Source organism: Sorex fumeus, unplaced genomic scaffold, assembly GCF_029834395.1.
Source record: "Sorex fumeus unplaced genomic scaffold, SorFum_2.1 ptg000014l, whole genome shotgun sequence".
In the NCBI taxonomy this organism is placed as follows: domain Eukaryota; kingdom Metazoa; phylum Chordata; class Mammalia; order Eulipotyphla; family Soricidae; genus Sorex; species Sorex fumeus.
This window is the reverse complement of record NW_026606071.1, coordinates 4,597,472-4,618,280: the sequence shown is the minus strand read 5'-3', so window position 1 is coordinate 4,618,280 and position 20,809 is coordinate 4,597,472. Positions and strand designations below refer to the sequence as shown.

General features: G+C 37.2%; 1 protein-coding gene across 3 annotated transcripts in view; it reads left to right on the top strand.

The window, feature by feature from the left end:
- The window catches only part of CALCRL (calcitonin receptor like receptor), a 99,718-nt gene extending 94,428 nt beyond the window's left edge, over window positions 1-5,290 (top strand). For all 3 annotated transcript variants that reach the window (XM_056111894.1, XM_056111893.1, XM_056111895.1), the window contains one exon: window positions 2,566-5,290. In XM_056111894.1, the coding sequence (XP_055967869.1) occupies window positions 2,566-2,781 (216 nt within the window). In that variant the 3' untranslated portion in view covers window positions 2,782-5,290. The remainder of the gene's footprint in view (window positions 1-2,565) is intronic.
- Window positions 5,291-20,809: the final 15,519 nt, after the last annotated feature.

Here is a 20,809-nt window from a genome sequence, read left to right as displayed (position 1 = left end):
ACAATGATTAAGAACAAGCACAAAATAGGAAAGATACATCTCTGAATCTCTCTGAATCTGCAGAAACATTATAAAGGAAAACTTATGAATGTACAAAACACAATCACTAGCAAAATTTTTGTGATAAAAAACTATTGAATAAAGGCACAGTATGCCTTTAAATTCTAAAGATAACACTTAATTCTGGACTGAAACATTCTTGGGGAATACTCTGGACCTCCCCAAAACTTAGTGATTTAGTGTGCACTGTAGCACTGTCCTCCCATTGTTCATTGATTTGCTCGAGCGGGCACCAGTGACGTCTCCATTGTGGGACTTGTTGTTACTGTTTTTGGCATACGAATATGCCATGGGGCACTTTCCAGGCTCTGCTGTGAGGGCGAGATACTCTTGGTAGCTTGCCGGGCTCTCCAAGAGGGGCGGAGGAATCGAACCCGAGTCAGTCATGTGAAAGGCTAACGCCCTACCCACTGTGCTATCACTCCAGACCACTATTAAGGAAATTAAATAAAAGCATGTTCTTTATATAAGACATACATGGATTAATGTAAGCAAGAGATAAAACATGTTTTTAAAAGATTCTCCTATTCCGCACTCAATACTCAATTTTAAATCTTTGGTTTGTCAAATCATTTAAAAAAAATGTACAATTGTGAACTTTAATCATATTAAAACCCAACCTCATTGACCTTTATATTGAGAAAGATTGACCAAGGATTATCTAAACTATTATATAACCCTCTTGTTGCACTCTATTTGTGTAAGCAAAAGAGACCGACTTTGATCTTCTGGCATATCCCCAAACTGAGAAAATTTTGGCATTGCAAAATTTCAATAATACAAAAATTTTTTAGCCAATTTATTGCCAAACCGTACCAGTCTCTATAGCATTTCCAATATCTGTTCCCTTTTCTTATCTCTTGAGATACAAGGCCTGTTTACTTATGATTCATTTCTCATCTTGAAAAATACTATGATCCCGCCTCTTTTGTTTTTTTGCCACTTATTTTTTCCCACTCTCATTACATAAAGATTCAAGCTGCCAAATTCACTTTTCCAGTTCCAACTATGTCATGTCCTGAAGTTCAGACTCTTTCCTACTTGCCTTTCCATTAGATCGAGTAACTAGCCATTAGAATAGTATCTGTTTTTTTATCACATCTTATTTTAATTTTTAGTCAAAACATTCCTATTTGCATTTCTCACTGATTAACTGTGTTTTAACAAAAGATCACACCAGTTTTTTAAATCTCATTTCATATCTCCTTAGACAAAAATGTGCACCATTAACATTAACTATGAACCTCAGTCATCAGAAGGGCCCTCCCTAGTCACATGGGTATATTTAATCACTGAGTAGCTGTTTAATAGAGTGAATAAAAAGATGTATTGCAAAAAAGCTGAACCCACGTTTTGCAATGATAATTAGGTAGAAGTTCAATAGTAAGTTATATTAAATATCTCAATTGATTTAACTAAAATGTGGTTTCTTTGCTCGAGCGGGCAGAGTAACGTCTCCATTGGAGACTTTGTTGTTACTGTGTCTGGCATATCGAATACATCACGGGGAGCTTGCCAGGCTCTGCCGTGAGGGCGAGATACTCTCGGTAGCTTGCTGGGCTCTCCGAGAGGGGCGGAGGAATCGAACTCGGGTCGGCCATGTTGGCTGCGTGCAAGGCAAATGCCCTACTGCTGTGCTTTCGCTCCAGTGGTTTCTTAGTACTTATGGGCATGTAAAATTGTAATGTCATATTATAAACAAGCTTTGGAAAACAGGTAATGTTATTGGGAAATGAAGCCTAGAAGCAGACTGCCTCATGCCAGTGTGCCCTGATCAGACTTCTGGAAATATCCATGGAATCAAGTCTCTTTTAACAGAAAAGAGAGGGAAATAAAAGTCAAATTATTTTTTATTGAAAGGGATCCAACTGCAAAAAAGTTGGAGTGCTGATATTCCTGGACTTTTCATAGTGTTCATACAATCTATAAATATCCATGAAATATTTCCCTCTATCCATAGTGATGGGAAGAAGAGGCTCTGGTTGAGGGTGTGGTGTTGAAACAATGTATGATCCATAGCCTATGGGAACAGTATTGTGAATCACAGAGCCTCAGATAAAATTTAGAAAAATAATCACTTAATGGAAAGCTGTATCCTGCTACTATAAATGATCATTTATAGTCTTTGAATCACTCTATTGTTAATTTTGTCTCTTCTCGTTCTTTCACGCATTCTTACTAACAAGGCTCTTAGTTTGATACCAGTGTAGTCCATGAAAACTTGGAGGTGGATTAACAGTTTGATAACAAGATAGTCATATGCATTTCTTAAGTTTTAAGAAATGGCATAGAAAATCATCCGTGAAATTAAAAATTTTACTGAGTAACATGATCACTTTCCTAATAAAGGCTTATTCAAACAATATTTTAATTAAAAATTAAACAATACTTTTGACTCAGTATTTTCCAAAAATCTTTTATACATAACTCATTTTATTGTGTGTTAAATACAATAACTTCACTTCAATTAATGGATTACTTTTGTACTGTTTTTTTGATTTGTAGGTTCAGGCAATTCTCAGAAGAAACTGGAATCAATATAAAATCCAATTTGGAAACAGCTTTTCCCATTCAGATGCACTCCGCAGTGCATCTTATACCGTGTCAACAATCAGTGATGGTACAGGTCATAGTTATGACTATCCTAGTGAACACTTAAATGGAAAAAGCATACATGATATTGAAAATGTTGTTTTAAAACCAGAAAATATATATGAATGATAAAGGGGAGTATCTTGTGACACTTCTAACTCAAGGACTTTACTATAAGAAGCCTTCAGTATTAGATAAGTTTCTCGAATAATACAAAGTAACCTTTCTATGAATTCATTAGTGTATTGATAGACATTTAACAACAGCTTCATGGGTGGAAGGCATGTCATTCATAATTTTGTCATTTTCTAAAACGTAAGGAAATGCACTGACTGATCCTAAGCCTCCAGCTTGGTATCATTGAATGTGGAATTGGGAAAAGATGAACACAACCAGCTTAAATAGGCTAGTACGAGCCAGCTCCAATACAGCACTGCATCATTTCACGAATGCATAAAACTGCAGAAGTTCATATGGCATAAGGCAAAATTCTTTTTTCTTTGCCTTAATAGATCTGACAGTAGCCTACTAACTTACAGTAAAAACCAGCTCTTAATTTGTCTGTTTTTAAAACCTTTATTCATTGGTGAAGATGATTTTCATTTCTGTCCAGAAAGTATTCTAGCCCCCACATATTTTTTTACCTTTTAAAATGGACCAGATAAGAGTTAATTCTTCTTGTTGGCTTGTATTCTTCTTCCCAGAAAAAGAACCCATGAGCATTGTTAGTAGATCCTCATTTATTGAAACTTCATTTATATCTGATGCCTTGTCTGTTTTTGAGAACTTTGAATAGTTTCTATGATCTGCAATACTATTTTACTGGTTTTAGGGAGAAATCTTAGTTGATACTACAAAATGCCATGTCAGCTACTTTCCCATCTTGCTACACAAATGGGAGGAATCAGTTTTCCTGCATCTATAAATAGAAACTTTGTCCTTCCATTTCTACTGTGTAGACAAATAAGCAACTATTTTACATGAAGGAGATCAATGAAGGATTTCTTATTTTTTGGGAAGTTGTAAAAATTGTGAAAAATGAGCTTGTAAATATTCTGCTATTCTATTATATAGTCTCAGATCAAAAACACGCAATTTATTTGTTTTTTTTTTAAACAAAAAACAGGAACAAGTACATAAGGTAACAGTATATGCATACTAATATCTGATACTGTGTCTGGGCTGCTTTTATAACAAAATAGAGTCTGGAATTCTATATTTTATAACTATTTTAAAGACAACCAGACGCCAAAATCAGAAGTTCAAGACCTAGAAGAACAGAAATATTATGATATACAATATTTATTTTAAAAAACTCAAGGCCATTGTTCATCAAATATGTTAGTTTTGGTAATTGATACCTAAGTAAAGGTAAGGTAGACATATTTTTCTATTTTGACGATGAATTTACATTCAAATCTGGAAATCATATGACTCCTACTCTAATTAATGACAGAAGTCCTCTAAAAATTTTTTTAATCCTATTATAAATACTACTACACTGACTTTTACCATAGTAAAATATATGACTTTGGAAATGTGCTGGGATATTCTTTAAGAAATACTGGAGGAATGTCTTATAGGTTATACACAGTACATTTATATTTTAATAAATCTAAAATATGTGATCATAAAAATCAATGAAATATGAATCTATAATTGATGGTCTCAGAACATTAATAAAATAATTACATCAAAATGGAAAAACTCTTACTAATATAATATCATGACATAAAATGGAATTTTTAGTTTTATTGTTTATTTTTCCATTTAAATTTCTGCAAAACAAAAACATCCTTAATTAGTAGAAGTAAATTTGGGAAGTAAAAGACATTATGTGTATGTGCTTTTAGAATGTGTCATTTCTGCTTAGAATTCATTAGTCTTGTGTTTTAGTCATCATATTTTATTTCCTAAGTTGTCAAAGGACGATGAGTTTAGGAGTCATCTGATATTATCTATGAAATTTATATAAATTATATGAATTAGCATACTTCATGGCCTGGTAAATACATGGATAATTTATAAATTATATAAATTTTATTAAGTTGGTTTCAAATTTATGGATTTTGTAGCAAAAATCAAAAAGGAACGCAGGCTGTTCTGGACTTTTTATTGTATAAGTTATACAAAAAATCCCTTTAAATAAACTCACTTTTTAGCTATTTATTATTCAAAGACACAGGTTCAAATCCTCTGCTGACACAGTTCACAGACTGTCAAGTCTCAACTGTAACTGACAGTAGACAATGTCCTACGACTAGTATGATATGATAATTATATTGCACTTTTTACATATGTTTTATTGTGCTTTAATCAGTTTCTTTTCATGGCCAGGATTCATAATTTGCCCTGTCTTTGGGTCTAGACAGTGCATGATTAATCAGTGTTAATTTTGTACCTATATTTTAGGAATACTATTTTTAAATATTATACTTCTCTGAAGCTGAAGTACTAATTAAATCTTGTTTGTATCTTACTTCTGAAGAAAAATAAAATAAATACTTTTGAAAGCAAATTCTTTATTATCTGAAAACTAAGTTTTGAATTTCTAACTTTAAAATGTAGATGTGTTATTTTTCTGAAAGTGTTTGTGAAAATCAACTTTCAATTAAAAAATGTCATCTGCCCAGTGTTATTTTCTAAAGTTATTTTAGGAACTAATGGTGTTTAATGTCTGTTCTAATTTAATCTAATATATGTTAGCATCAGTGGTAACTGTTTTTTGATCACTACATTTAAAATGGGAACATATCCTAATTTTAATTTGCTTACAGGAAAAAAACATTTCTTTTAAGAGGGAGAGAGGTGCCTGACATAGAGGCAGCCTGGGGTGGTGGATGGCTTGAAGGGTTGGGAGGGAAACTGGGGACACTGGGGCTGAGAAGTTACACTGGTGGAAGGATTGGTGTTGAAATAATTGACTGAAACATAATCATGAACAATTTTGTAATGCTCTATCTCATGGTCATTCAATAAAAATAAATAAATATGTCTACATGCAAAATACTTACAGATGTTTTATATAATTAAATATACAGAATTTTTAAAAAAACATTACTTTTGTCTGTAAAGCATACCCAAAATAATCTGACCAATTAAAATGATTTTGGTTTGCCTCCTTATTATCTCTTTTCAGCAATTTGTATACAAAAGTAATGAGTTAACTCATGTTTATTAGAGTGCTAATGAAGTTGATTCTTAAAAAATAATAATCAGAATGAGGGTGCAAAAAAGCACAGTAGAAATGACATCTGCACCTGTATGTTCATTGCAGCACCTTTCGCAATAACCAGAATCTGAAAACAACCCAAGTGCCTAAGAACAGATGACTTGTTAAAGAAACTTTGGTATATCTACACAATAGAATACTACGCAGCCATTAGGAAAGATGAAATCATGAAATTTACTTATAACTGGATGCTCATGGAGAGTATCATGCTAAGTGAAATGAGTCAGAAAGAGAAAGACAAACACAGAATGACTAGACTCATTTATGTAATATAAAATAAAATAATATGAGATTGACATCCAAAGACTATAGATGGAAGGGCCAGGAGATTGTTCCATGGTTGGAAGCCTGACTCATGAGCTAGGGGAGAAGGCAGCTGGAATAGAGAAGGGGATCACTAAGTCAATGATTGTTGGAGGAATCATTCTGGATGGGAGATGTGTGCTGAAACTAGGTAAAGGACCAAATATGACAGCCTCTAAGTATCTATATTGCAAACCATAATGCCCAAAAGTAGAGAGAGAGTATGAGGAAAATTGTCTTCCATAGAGGCAGGGGGACAGTTACAAAGAGAGGAGAGAGATACTGGGGACATTGTTGGTGGAAAATGTGCACTGGTGGAGAGATGGATGTTCGATCATTGTATGACTGAAACTCAAATATGAGAGCTTTGTAACTGTATAGGGGACAGAAAGATGAATCAGTGGGTGAAACATATGCTGTGCAAGCAGGAGGCCTGGTTTCCATTCCCATAACTTCATGCTTCCCCCCCACACCCCTCAACCTCTGCCAGGAGATAGCCCTCAACAGAGCCAGGACTCTCCCCTGAAAATAAAACACCTAATGAGAGTTCATACAGCAAAATACATGACAGATGTTATTTCACTGAAAAGAAAAAAAAGTCATTCAAAAGAATTAGAAAAATTTAATACATCTTTAGTTATAAAATAATACTAAGATTTATGTTTAGATCAATGGAATTTTTTTTAAAAAATAATTTTTTCTTTCCAATTTTTATTTAGGCATCATGATTTACAATACTATTTGAGTTTCAGGAATACAATCTCCCAACTTCATATCCACAAATAGTGTCAGTGTCCTTTCACCAGTCACGTCTTGGGTTCTTTCCATCCCTTTGGTAAACTCGTTTAAAAATATTATTACAGTTTGGATTACATGTAAAAAATAACAATTAAGTTGGGATTAACATCACAAAATCTTTATTTATTGTATGTTTTGATTCTACTGTTGGTGCTCAGGGCTTACTCCTGGCTATGGGTGTTGGGGGTTCTCCAACCATTTAAATTTTGTGCCTTAAAACTCCATGGTAAGAAGTTGGGGATATAGCTCAAATGCATGCTCCGAACTCAGAATTCCTGTACTATGCGGCTTCCAGAGCATTGCCAGGTTTGTATGGCTTAGCCTATTCATAGAGATAGCTCTTGGGCAAGTTTGTTGCACCAGGAGTTTGCTGGTGAAGTCACTGGGATTTTAGAAAAATCTCTGCAACGTTAAAATCCAAATCAACTGCAGTGTATAAAAGTTCTCTTAATATTTTTATAACAAAGAGAAAAAAATCCCAGAAACATGAAAATGTACAAGGATTCCTTCCTCTATTTTACAACATTAAATTTTATTGTGTATTTTTTAATGGCAGAGAACAGGGACAGCATTAATATGACTTAAATAAGCACAAGGTGAACAAATTTCAGAGCTTTTGACTCAGTTAATAAGAATCATGATAATGTCACAATTATTCAAAAGAAAGTTCAAAATTCCTTGCATGCACTAACAGAAAAGAAATGCTGAAATTAATTCACAAACAGATGAAAAGGAGCTTTATGCCAAGGTTGTAATAGATTGCACTCTCTAGGCATAAGGAACTTCCAATTTTATAGGATTATTTGTATTAGAATGTCTTTTTCAAGCTAACTTTGGTTTGTTTTAGTGCACTCTGTTCTCAAAAACAGAACAAAATGGAGGTAATATGGAAGGTTGTACAAGAAGAATTATCAATCTCCAAATTTGTAACTATTGTATAACCTTTCTCAAGTTTCATTCAGAAGTATAAGCAGAGAGAAAGAGGAACTATTCTGGAGATATGAAAGTGATATTGCAATATTTAGCACTTTTATCATTTACAAATTTATTTCTCCTTTTCACTCTGCCTATTAACTTTCAGTAGTTAGTGTGATTTATTAGTCAAATTGTTTGCTTTTGGACTTAAAAAAACCTAGGAACCAGTGACATTACTCGGTGCTAGGACTTGACTGGGATTTGATCCTAGGCTATGCAAAAGTAAACAAAAATGAAAAAATCTAATATTCCACTTATAAAATAAGAAAACTATACCTGTGAGATCTAATTTATGATTGTGAATTTGAAATATCAGAGCAGATACTGTTTTGCATTTACTACCAGTTCTCAAAGTTCACACCGTAGTAAAAGTCACTAAGTGATATATTAAAAACTTGCATTAAAGGCTTTAGCAATAGTGGGTAGAGCATTTGCGTTGCATGCAGCAGTCTTGGGTTTGATCCCTAATATCCATAAGATCCCCAAGCCAGCTAGTAGTGATGCCTGAGTACAGAGCCAGTAGTGAGCCCTGAGCACTGCTGGGTTTGACTCCAAAACAAAACAAAACAAAAAATCCTGCCATTGAATTCAAAATATTGAATCAATATTGTCTTAAAACCAAGATCATATTAATAGATATTAACATCATGATAAATGAACTTAAATCCACATACCTATCACCTACTATTTAAAAAATCAAAATAGTAGAAATTTTTAACTAGTAAATGTTTCTTCATAGAGGGCTGGAGAGATAGCACAGCAGGTAGGGCGTTTGCCTTGCATGCGGCCGACCCGGGTTCAATTCCCAGCACCCTATATGGTCTCCTGAGCACCGCCAGGAGTAACTCCTGAGTGCAGAGCCAAGAGTAACCCCTGTGCATTGCCAGGTGTGACCCAAAGAGAAAAATAAATAAATAAATAAATGTTTCTTCATAGAGATTTTCCAAACTAAATAATATTTTGTCACTTAAGCATACATTTCTATATACTTTCTAACAGGCATTTCTAAACTAGAACATTTGCAATACACATTTTTGTTTTAAAACTATGAAAGCCGTAATTTAAACTACACCAATGCTTTTTCTTATGTAGCTCATAATAACAGATGTGGAATCTAAATGAGTTTAATTAAACTGGTATCATTGCTGCCAAACGTAAAATGAAATTTTCTACATTCCAGTTGGTGGTTATACCAAAAAGTTTCAGACATTGACTCAGCGACAATACCTCCCTTGGATCAAAATTTCTTAGGCAAACTCAAAAGTGCTATAAACTTTATGGTAAATAACTCAAAACATTTAACACAGCTTTCCTTGTGCACAGAATAAAAATGTGAAAAGTATAAATAGGATTACTGAAATTTACAACAATCTCATCCAAGTCTCACACAGTGCATATACCCTGCCTGCATATGTGTGTCCAACTAGACAATAAGAACTACAGTTCAGTTGACTTCAGAGATTTTTCACAGACTATATATTTGGCTGCACTCAAAAAACTAAGTCAATTATTTCAACTTAAAACACCGGTGGATTTTATTTTTTATTTTAATTTTTATCCTTTTTTTAAAAAAAAGTGTAGTGGGGTGGGATGGGTGAATGGGGGGTGGGAGGGATGCTGGGACCCGCGGTGGTGGAGAATGGGCGCTGGCGGAGGGATGGTATTTGATCATTGTATAACTGAAACCCAAACTCAATAATTTGTAAGTCTATAACTGTACCTAATGGCGTTTCACTAATAAAAATAATAAATAAATAAATAAAATGTTTTACTCAAAAAAAAAAACTTGCCATATTCTTTCTTTCTTTCTCCTCCCTACACTATGGGGTCAAGGAGGAGAGAAGAAACAGATGAAAGCAGTGGAATGGGTCAAGTGACAAGGAGTTTCAGGTACATCAGTGGTGTCAGGAACCTAATCAAACTAAATATCCAAACCATGGCATTAACCACATTGAAATCATGAGACTCACACTTTAATGACTGAACGTAAAGAGGCTTGCTTGTGGGTGGGGAGTAGAGGCAGGAGCCTGAGAACATTGAAGGAGTGAAGTCGACAAAGTTATTATAAATCATGCTGCTTTAATAAAATAACTGGAGGGAAAAAAACACACTTGCCTCAGTCCCATATATGCCCAGAAAGTCATTCTGTCATTCAGAAAATTCTTATTATGTGGAGGTATTATTTTAATCTTATCGGCCACCCTCCAGAACTCATGAATGTTCCTCCCAGACGGGAGTATAGAATGAGGCTCCTAGAACCATGCCACCGGACTCTGCGCCAGGCTATGGGGAGGGTGAAAGCCCTCATCCCCAGTGGACCCAGCCTTGGCAGCAGATCTCCACTACCCAACCACCGCCACACTCCAGGGCACTTTTCTTGCGAAGCAACTGTGCGACACATTATAAGACGCTTCCTACACATTTCCCACAATTACTGCACCATATCTAAAGGGTTCAAACAGTAGGTAACAAATCATAGAGAGAAATATATAAATATATGCCTCTCGGAGATCCCAGCAAGCTACCAAGAGTATCCAGCCCGCATGGGCAGAGCCTGGCAAGCTCCCCGTGGTGTATTCAATATGCCATTAGTAATGACAACAGGTCTCATTCCCCTGACCCTGCAAGAGCCTCCAATCATTGGAAAAGACGAGTAAGAAGAGGCTGCTAAAATCTCAGGGCTGGGAGGAATAGAGACGCTACTGGTGCTCGCTCAAGTAATTCGATCAATGGAAAGACAGTGACAGTGACAGAGATTATTTTAGATAAGGTAAATCAGAAAGAGTTCTTATAGGACTTGATATCTGAACATGGACATGTAGGGTTTGCATGATTATCAGAAAGGGGAAGCATTAACATGCTGGTTTGGCATTAGGATTTTACTTAAAAGTCTAAGGAATTTCAAGGTGATGGTGAATAGAGCAGGGAGGGAGCATAAGAGTTGAGACTTTTCACTGGTGGGTTAATTTTTAGTGCATTCATCAGAAAAACAAGATTTTGGGAAAGAGGAGTGAAAGAATTGAAAATCTGATGTGCCTTCTTTTAGAAGTTATTTCTTTCTAGTTAGTGGAAAGTAAACAACATAATGTCAAAGATGGTACAGAGTAGAACCAGCTAGAATCAGGCCTGTTAGGAAGCTATTAAATTTGCCAGAAGGAAAGATTATATTGGAGACTCCAAATAGCTTGTCAGTAGCAGAGATCATAGCAAAGAATATAAATTTTGATATATTAGTAACTGAAGCCTGCAGGATAAGCCTTTTGATTGGATATAAGATTGTTTGGGCTTAATTTTGGTTTTTTATTGTTTAATTTCTCTGGAGCACTGAGGAAAATTATTGACATTACACAGTAAAAGAAGAAAGAGTGAAAAAAGTTGTGTTGGCTGGAGAAATCAAGCTAATTGTTGGTTATGAAAATGGATGTCTATTATGGAAGTAAAGTGTGAGTCTCAAGACCAGAAAAAGGAGTAGATTTGAGGCATCAATATTTGAGCTTTCAACGTGCCTAATACATTGAACATATTGAAATTACATAAATTCACTAAGATAATCAAAGTGAAGAGGGGAGAAAAAAACAGGACCTAGCCTCAGGAGATACCTCCAAGGTACATCCTGGTAAGTAGAGGGCCTTGGGTTCAATCCCTGGCACCATGTAGCATCCTATGAACTACTGATCATAGCCATGGTTACCTCCTCGGAAAAGTGAGAAATGTGGGACCTAAGTTCTAGGATGATTTTCTCTAATACCAGCTAGATAGAATATGACCGGGAATCCAGCAAAGATGGTTAGGACAAGTACATCAAATGTTTCCTCAGAAGAAGACAGAATAATCACATGTTCCTGAGTTTTCAGCCAAAATTAAGCTGAGAATTTCATCAATGTTTTTGACCACCAGGGAGTCATTAGCGACTTTGACAAATAGTTTCCATGGAATTGTTGAGACAAAATCCTGAATAGAGTAGGTTTCAGAGAAGTCATATTAACATAAATACTTATATAAATAACCATAAAAATATGACATAGAAATGATATGACAGAATTAGATTAAATCTTTTGGAATACATTACCATAGAACTTAATACTTACATATTATCACTTAATCACTTAATCACTTAACTTCCCGTTAGTCGTCGATTTGCTCGAGCGGGCGCCAGTAACGTCTCCATTTGTCCCTGTCGCGTGCTAGTGTAGCCCAATGGCATCTCTTCGCTCCGGGAACATGGAGGGCCTCAAACCGATCGTTCATGATCTTGACAAAGAAGTCTGACCATCTGGTAGGTGGGCGGCCACGCGGTCTCTTGACATCCCGTGGAATCCAATCAGTAACAGCTCTAGTCCAACGGTCATCTTTAAATCTCATTACGTGACCAGCCCATCTGATTTTCGATACCTTGGCATATGAGACAGCGTCCCTGATCCTTGATCGTCGACGGATGTCAGAACTCCGGATTCGTTCTCTCATTTGAGTGAAACGTGTTATTCCAAGCATAGCTCTTTCTATTCTTCTTTGGGAGACCTGAATGGCGTTCTCATCTTGCTTGCGTAGGGCCCAGGTCTCTGAGGCATATGTTAATGCAGGAAGAACAGTGGAATCAAAGAGATGTGCCCGGAGCCGGAGGTTCTTCGTCCTCTTAGCTATTTCTTCGACGTTCTTGAAGGCGTTCCAAGCCGCTCTCTTCCTCCTGCGCAGCTCGGGTGCCAGGTCATTTGTCATGTTGACCTCTCGACCTAGGTACACATAGCTGTTGCATTCGGAGATGGTCGTTCCATTGAGAGCGAATGGGGCGTCAGGAACAAGGCTGTTTCTCATAAACATTGTCTTCGTAAGATTCAGCTGTAGTCCTACCTTTCCACACTCACGGTCAAAGTCGGCCAGCATTTGTGCCGCTTGGCTGATGTTTGGTGTTATTAAAACAATGTCATCAGCAAAGCGGAGGTGGTGTATCTATCGGAGCCGACCATCTATCTTCACTCCCATTCCTTCCCATTCCAGTCGTCGCATGATGTTCTCGAGGGTGGCACTGAAGAGTTTCGGTGAAATGGTATCACCCTGCCGAACCCCTCTCTTGACATCAACGATCACTTCTTTGTAGAATGGTGAGATCCTGGTAGTGAAACCGCAATACAGCTCACGGAGGATCCTGATGTATTGGGCTTGAATGCCCTGATTGGCTAGGGCTTCAATGACCGCTTCCGTCTCAACAGAATCAAAGGCCTTCTTTAAATCAATGAACGTTAAGCAGAGCGGCATCTTGAACTCCCGAGAAACCTCAATGAGCTTGGTTACCGTGTGGATATGGTCGATGGTGCTGAATCCTTTGCGGAACCCTGCTTGCTCGCATGGTTGTCCTTCATCTAGTGTTCTGCCAATCCTATTCAGGATGACTCGAGTGAACAGCTTGTAGATGACAGACAATAGGCAGATCGGGCGATAGTTGCCAATGTCATGGATGTCTCCCTTCTTGAACAGTAGTACGGTCCTGCTGGTTTTCCATTGGGACGGAACCTTGCATTCAGACAGGTAGCGAGTGAAGAGCCGAGCCAGTGTATTGATGAGTACTGACGGCAGGTTCTTCAGGTGTTCAGGTCTGACCTTGTCTGGGCCGGGTGCTGTTTGCTTCTTTACCAACGAAATGGCGTGTCGGATTTCGGAAGGGAGAACGTTAGGAATGACATACCCATCCTGTGGAATTTGGTATGTCGGCAAGTGGACATGGCTATCGAAGAGATTTGAGTAGAAGTCATGGATAATCTTCTCCATTGCCGTTCTGGAGGATGTGATGGATCCATCAGGACGTCGGAGGGCAGTCATCTTGGTCTTATAGTTGGCGAAGGACAGGCGGGCGTTACGAATACTTTTCCCGGCTTCTGCCGCATCTATCAGTACTTCTGCTCTTCTCTCTTTGAGGTCTTCCTTGATCGCATCTCTGCACTGTTTTGCAAGCTCGGACGTTAGCTTGCGGTTGCCTGAGGCATGCGCCAAACCACGCTGGCGAATTAGCTCAAGAGTTTTCGAAGATAGGCGACTTTTTGTGGCTATCTCTCTCTTGGCGTTCCTCGCACATTCATGGAGGTGCTGAACCAGTCGATCGTATTCCTCGTCAATGTTGTCAACAATGGCATCTTCCCATGTTGCCGCAATAGTACCAAAGAGTTCCCAGTTGGTGGTCATTCTGGGAGTTCTTTTTTTGAACTTTGCAGCCCTTTCTCCCCGCTCTGTGAAGTAGAATTTTGCACGAAGGAGACGGTGGTCTCATATTATCAGGTTTTATAATTAGATTACATGCAAACCCATTACTCCAAAATAGACAACAGACAATCTTAATAATAATATAATTCAGAAAATGGAAATATAAGGAGGTGTAAGGGTAACAGGATTTGTTTGTCAAATCCAACAAAAAATGAAAAAGCAAAGAGCCTGATTTGTGTGTGTGTGTGTGTGTGTGTGTATGGTGATGGTGGTGTGTGTGTGTGGCGGGGGTGTGTGTGTGACATACCTGGCAGTGCTCAGCGTTTGCTCCAGATCTCTTCTCAGGGATCACTCCTGGAAGGCTCAGGAGGCCGTTTAGGATGTTGGGGATCAAACTGGGTTTGCCGTGTTCAGGGCATATGCCCTAACTGCTGTGCTACCACTCCAGCCCCAGAGACCCTGATTCTTTTAGCAAGAATCAATTAAATATAGAATTTAAATAAGAAAAGTCTGGCTCATTATAAAATTGAAGAGTGTAAGTTACAAAAATAAACAAAGAAATATGAGTATTCTTGTAGCTATGAATTTTTACATAAATTATAAAACACAAGCATAGTAGAAGACTTTATCATTCCCAGTAATGACAAAATAAAACGTCTAAAAAGAAACCAAAAAACATTATTCATCTGTTTAGAAAAGCAAACTTTCCAATTTTTTTTATAAAATGGGAATATCATCAAATTTAAAATTCGATAATTCACCAAAAACTAAATTATTTCTTAAATTCATAAAAAGGAAAGAAAGTATTGTCTAGCAGAGCTCAATTACTATTAAATATATTTGTTGACCAAGTAAGGTCAAGTAAGTAATGTGAGGATGAAATAACTAGAAAATTAAGTTAACATGTCATATAAATAGAATTAAGGGGAAAATCATATAGTCAACTCTAATGGTAGTGATAAAACATTTATTTAATTCTGTTATATGATTGATTTAAAAAATGCAAGAAATTGGCAGACACTATATCGCCATACCTCGACCCTGAAGTTAGCTTCATGTCAATAGAAAAGTCCTAGTGCTTTATTCTATAGTCAAGACTGAGGTGTAAATGCTTACATGATATTACCACTACTTAATATCTAACTTGAGGAAACTGTTAATATAATAAGATAAAAAGAGTTTGCTTATTTTTTTAAAGGGGCAGGGAGTTAGTACAGTAGGATGTCTTCAAACGTGTAGCTCGCCGGGTGTGATCGAAAAAGAGGAAAAAAAAAGGAAATCTATATGAATTATATTTATATCACTATAAACATTCTCAACAGAAGACATCAGACCACGAACATACATACAATTTAATTTAACAGGAACAATAATAAATATGATCATTATTCATTTTATAATAAAGCATATGTAATAGTAAATATTTATATTAAAATTATGTTATAAGCTATTTGCTGATTCTAAATTTTATATAGAGTCATTTGCATTCATTTTCATAAAGGGTCTCAGTAAAGTCAGGTGGTGGAGGATAAGCCCTGACATGTTATTTAGTTCAATCATTAAAAATTTTTTGAATTATTATTATTAATTGCAGATCTAGAAACTCAAGCCCTCATATACACAGGGCAAATGCTGAATCACATCTCAGTCTCTAAAACAGTGTTTTTAAAGAATAACATAGAAATGAGAGAACTATAGCACTGTCCTCACGTTGTTCATCAATTTGCTCGAGCGAGCACCAGTAACGTCTCCATTGTGAGACTTGTTGTTACTGTTTTTGGCATATCGAATACGTCACGGGGAGTTTACCAGGCTCTGCCATGTGGCCAGTATACTCTCAGTAGCTTGCCAGGTTCTCCGAGAGGGATCAGAGGAATCAAACCCCAGTCAGCTGTGTGCAAGGCAAACGCCCTACCCGCTGTGTATCACTCCTACCCAGAGTAAGAGTAGCTGAGGATAAAATTAGAGGTCTATGAGACAAGATACAGGAAATCTCTAGTAAACAACTAAAGATGAAAAAAGTCTGAAAATGAATGAACAACACAGTAGAGAACTGTGGAATGAGTTTAAGAAGAACAATATAAGAGTCACTGGAGTCCCTGAGATACAGGAAGAGGAATTCCATGAAGAACTATTAGTCAAAAAATGAGAATTCCAGAGCTGATAAGTACATGCATCTAGATTCAGGAGGCCTGATGGGCCCCAGCCACAAAAGACCCAGAAAAAAGTACTCTGAGACACATCAGAATCAAAATGACTATAGTCTATGATAGAGATTGGATATTGAAAGCAAGAAACTAAAGGAAGGAAATTACATACAAAGGAGTTTCCTTGAGATTCACAACAGATAAAGGGAGATGTTCACGTGTATCACTTGTTATACCATTGATCTTCGATTTGCTTGAGTGGGTGCCAGTAATGTCTCCATTTGTCCCTGTCGCATGCTAGTGTAGCCCAATAGCATCTGCTCACTCCAGGACCATGAAGAGCCTCAAACCATTTCTTCAGGGTTTTAACAAAGAAGTCTGACCATCTCGTAGGTGGGTGGCCATGTGTCCTTTTGACGTCCTGTGTAATCCAGTCAGTAGCAGCTCTAGTTCAGCACTCGTCTCCAAATTGCATTATGTGTCCAGCCCATCTGATTTTCTACAACTTGCCAAACGAGACAGTGTTCCTGATTCTTGATTGTCAACGGAGATTGGGACTCCAGATTCCTTCTCTCACTTGAGTAAAATGTGATATTCCGAGCATAGCTCTTTTGATTCCTCTTTGGGAGATCCAAATAGCGTTCTCGTCCTTTTTTCATAGGGCCCAGGTCTCTGAGGCGTATGTTAGTGCAAGAAGAATGGTGGAGTCGAAAACATGTGCCCAGAGCCAGAGGTTTTTCATCCTCTTAACCACTTCTTCAGCACTCTTGAAGGTGTTTCACGTCGCTCTCTTCCTCCTGCACAGTTCTGGAGCCTAGTCATTCCCCATGTTGAGTTCTTGACCCAGGTACACATAGCTGCTGCATTTGGAGATGTTCGTTCCATTGAGAGCAAATGGAACATCAGGGACTAGTAGAAATGAGAGCACATAACTAGAGAAATGAAGAGAAATGAAGGGAAGAACAAGTGCGTAGACTAAAGTATCTCTCTATAAATAAAGCAGAAAGTGGCAATCAGGACATTGAGTGGAATACCTTTATCACCCAGCAGATCATCAGTTCTCTTTCTCTTTAAAAATGTGCCAACTGGATAACAGGTGAAAGAAATGGATGTACAAGCCTATGTAAATCTCTAGGCTTTATTTTCAAGCCATATAACTCTCTCAGCCATAGGAGTAACATATTGAACTATCTATTGACTGTGAAGTTAATAGAAGTCTGTGGGAAAGAGTTTTCTACTAAATAATTTTTGCCTGTGGGGACTGGAAAGTCAAGAGATTTTGTTTTTAAAGTTTCAACTATATACATATAAACATTTGTATATTATTATAGTGGTTTAACAGATTCAAAAATGACAAACCATATCTTTGGCTGATCTAGGAGTAAGTAATTCCCAAGTAAAAACACTTAGCTTATGTTTTAAACAAAAACTGAGTAGATATTCAGTTGTTTCTAAACTTCATTTATATTCTCTTCTCTAGGATACTAATCAGAGGCATTTATCTGACCTCCTGAAAAACTCATGAAATTATATTTTTATCACATAATTTGATTTTAAGATGTTACTTCTATATTTTTATTTCTATCTATCCTAACAGATTTTAACTTTCTTTGACCTCTTTATTTTATCAAATAATATTGTATCCCATTGTATTTTCTCCTGAAACTCTCTAGAACCACATTTTTATATTCAATATCTACTTCACAAATTGTTAGCTACATGTCAGTCTACCCAATTTCCATAACAAAAATTCAATAGGTTGGCTGGCCTTATGCTCAAAAATTTGTTTCTCACAGGACTGAAATCTGGAAAGTCCAAGATAAATATCAAGGATTTGTTTTTATGCCTCTTTTCTTAGCTTATAGGCAATCTCACTGTTGTTCCTGTGATCTCTTTGGGCACAGGGAGAGAGTACACAAGCTGTCTGCTGTCCCTTCTTATAAGGACACCAACCCCATTGAATCAAGTTCCTAACTTTAAGATATCTTTTTACCTTGATTACTTTCTTAGAGACTCCATTTCTATATACAGACACTGTGCAGGGATTAGATATCTATGTATGAGGAGAACATAAATGTTTAACCCATAATTCCTGACAATTTTATTAGAAGTAAAAATTTCTGTGCTCTACCCATTACTTCACAATAAGGTAAAGTAAACATTAATACTGAAATTTAGAATTTGGGGTGTGAGTCAAGTAGCATTTCCTGGGGTGACTCTGGAGACCCTGAGTAAGATGTGGCCCAGCAATTTTTTTTAAATAAAAGTTTATATTTCTCCTGAGAATCATATTAGTTTTTCTAAAATAAGAGTTCTACCAAAAAAAAACTTATCTTATTGCTTAAGCATTTTTCTGAGCAACTGGGTGAAGATATTTCTTGATCTTTCTTCATAAGACAGCTTGAAGATTCTTCCCCTTTAAAGTTCATTTGAATCACTTTAAGCTTTCATTTCTTCATGTTCATGTAACAAATACAGTCCCTCATTGTGTCCTTTTAACTCTGTGTCCAGGAAACTTGCAGTATTCTTAGTTTGTTACTCTCTCAGAGAAATAAATGTATGCTATTTTTCTATATGCAAAGGACATACAAAGAGCTCTTTTCTCACCAAAAATCTGTTTAGACATATCTACACATGCAGGACATTTTTTCAGATTGCAATTTCCACTCCAGAGAGGTTTCATAAATTTAGAGTAGCTATATATTTCAATTTACTTAAGAGTGTAGGTTTTGTTTCTTTGTTCTGGCATCAATTATAGCTTAGCAACTGCCATACTTGTCTCAGAGCCACAAAAAAAGGTCTACACCCTATTTTGTGTGTGTGAAGTGGGTGCATAGGGGGAATCCTCAGCCAGCTTATGTTCAAGGTTTGTTTCTGGCTTTGTGTTCAGTGATCACTCCCGAGATGCTGGGGACCTCTGTGATGCTAGAAATGACACTAGATCAGTCACATCAAAGGCAAGAGCCTAAAACCTCTGCCCTAACTATCCAGTCCCAGGACTATGTAATTGGCCCTGAACTTTAGAGACCCCAGTTTTTTTTTTTTTATCTAGTCAGCGCTTTCTCCAGATCTCCTTCCAAATGAAGAGAAATTAATTAAGCCTAGGAAACATATCCAGGATCTAAAGAGATAATAAGATGCTTTTGCACATGGTCAACTTCAAGTTTGATCCCTGGAGCATCATACAGTTTCCTGAGCACAGCTAGAAGTGCTGAGCAGAGAGCTAAGAGTAAGCTTTGAGCATGGCCAGGTGGTGACTCAAAAATATAAGTAAATAAAGATAAGAAATGTCAAACTGGGGCTTAGTCTTTACCTTTAACTGGAACCTCAGAGATAGCAGTCTAAGTGGCATAAAATCATGTTCAGAAATTGCATGTACTTTTCTGGATTCTCTATTCTGATGAGAGATGATATGTTGTCTATGACCACCCCTAAATATAGGTATAAATGAGGATAATAATTTACACTGAGGAGTGGACAGAATTCAGATTCACATATTAGAGTGGGCACTTATGTCATCACTAAAAAATCCCATAGTGCAGGAAGCAATCAGGGATAGATAGAAGCTGTCTAAACTTTTCTTGAACACAGCAAAAAAGCACATAGTAAACAGTTGTTTTTTTATTCTTTCCATTTTACTCATAGATATATCTCATGTTTTTATGATGCTTACTATACTCACTTTTTTTCTTCTTATATTTATTTATTGAATCACTGTGGGAAAAAGTTACTAAGCTTTTAAGTTTAAGTCTCGGTCATACAATGATCAAACACCTCTCCCTTCACCAGTACTCATTTTTCACCACCAAGAACCCCAATATACCCCCCTTCCACCCCTCCCAATGCCTGTGAGGCAGGCACTTGCCTATGATTTCCACTTAACTCTTTTCTACATTGATTACATTCATAATTTTGACAAAAGATGCACCATTATTGTTTAGAATCCCCCCCAACAATCAGAATTGCTGAAAAGGCATTGTGAAATGCTTTGTTCTCTATAGCTGGTTATGAGAATCGTATAATCTTGCATGGCCGCAATAGCGGCCTCGTGATTTTGGATTTTTGCAAAGAGCCAGATAATTGCGAGATTGGTTTCTGTGAGTCTGGTGTTATGGCTGTGCCAGAGAGCCACTTGTGGGGGGCAACTCGTGACCTCGGTAGGGCGTGAAGGACGAGCCGGTACCGCCTCCCTTCCCATGAGACAGCAGTTGTCCCATCACCACCGGCTCATACCTGGCTTTCCAATAAGCTCTGAGGCAGCAGCCACCTTGCTGCTGGGCGGGAAAAAGGTGGAAGAGAGCAACACCCTTTCCCTCCCGGGGAGGCATGGTGCCAGAGTTTAACACATAGTCCATTCACTTTTCTGCCGCAAACTTCCGGGCTCTGGATTAAGTTATTTTGCCTCTGGAGCCATCTGGTGAGGCCCCATGTGTCTCGTCAATGCAGGCCCAAACCTGACTATCCAGTGTCCTCTGGAGGGTGGTGGTCACCGGGCCGCCAAGGGGAACAG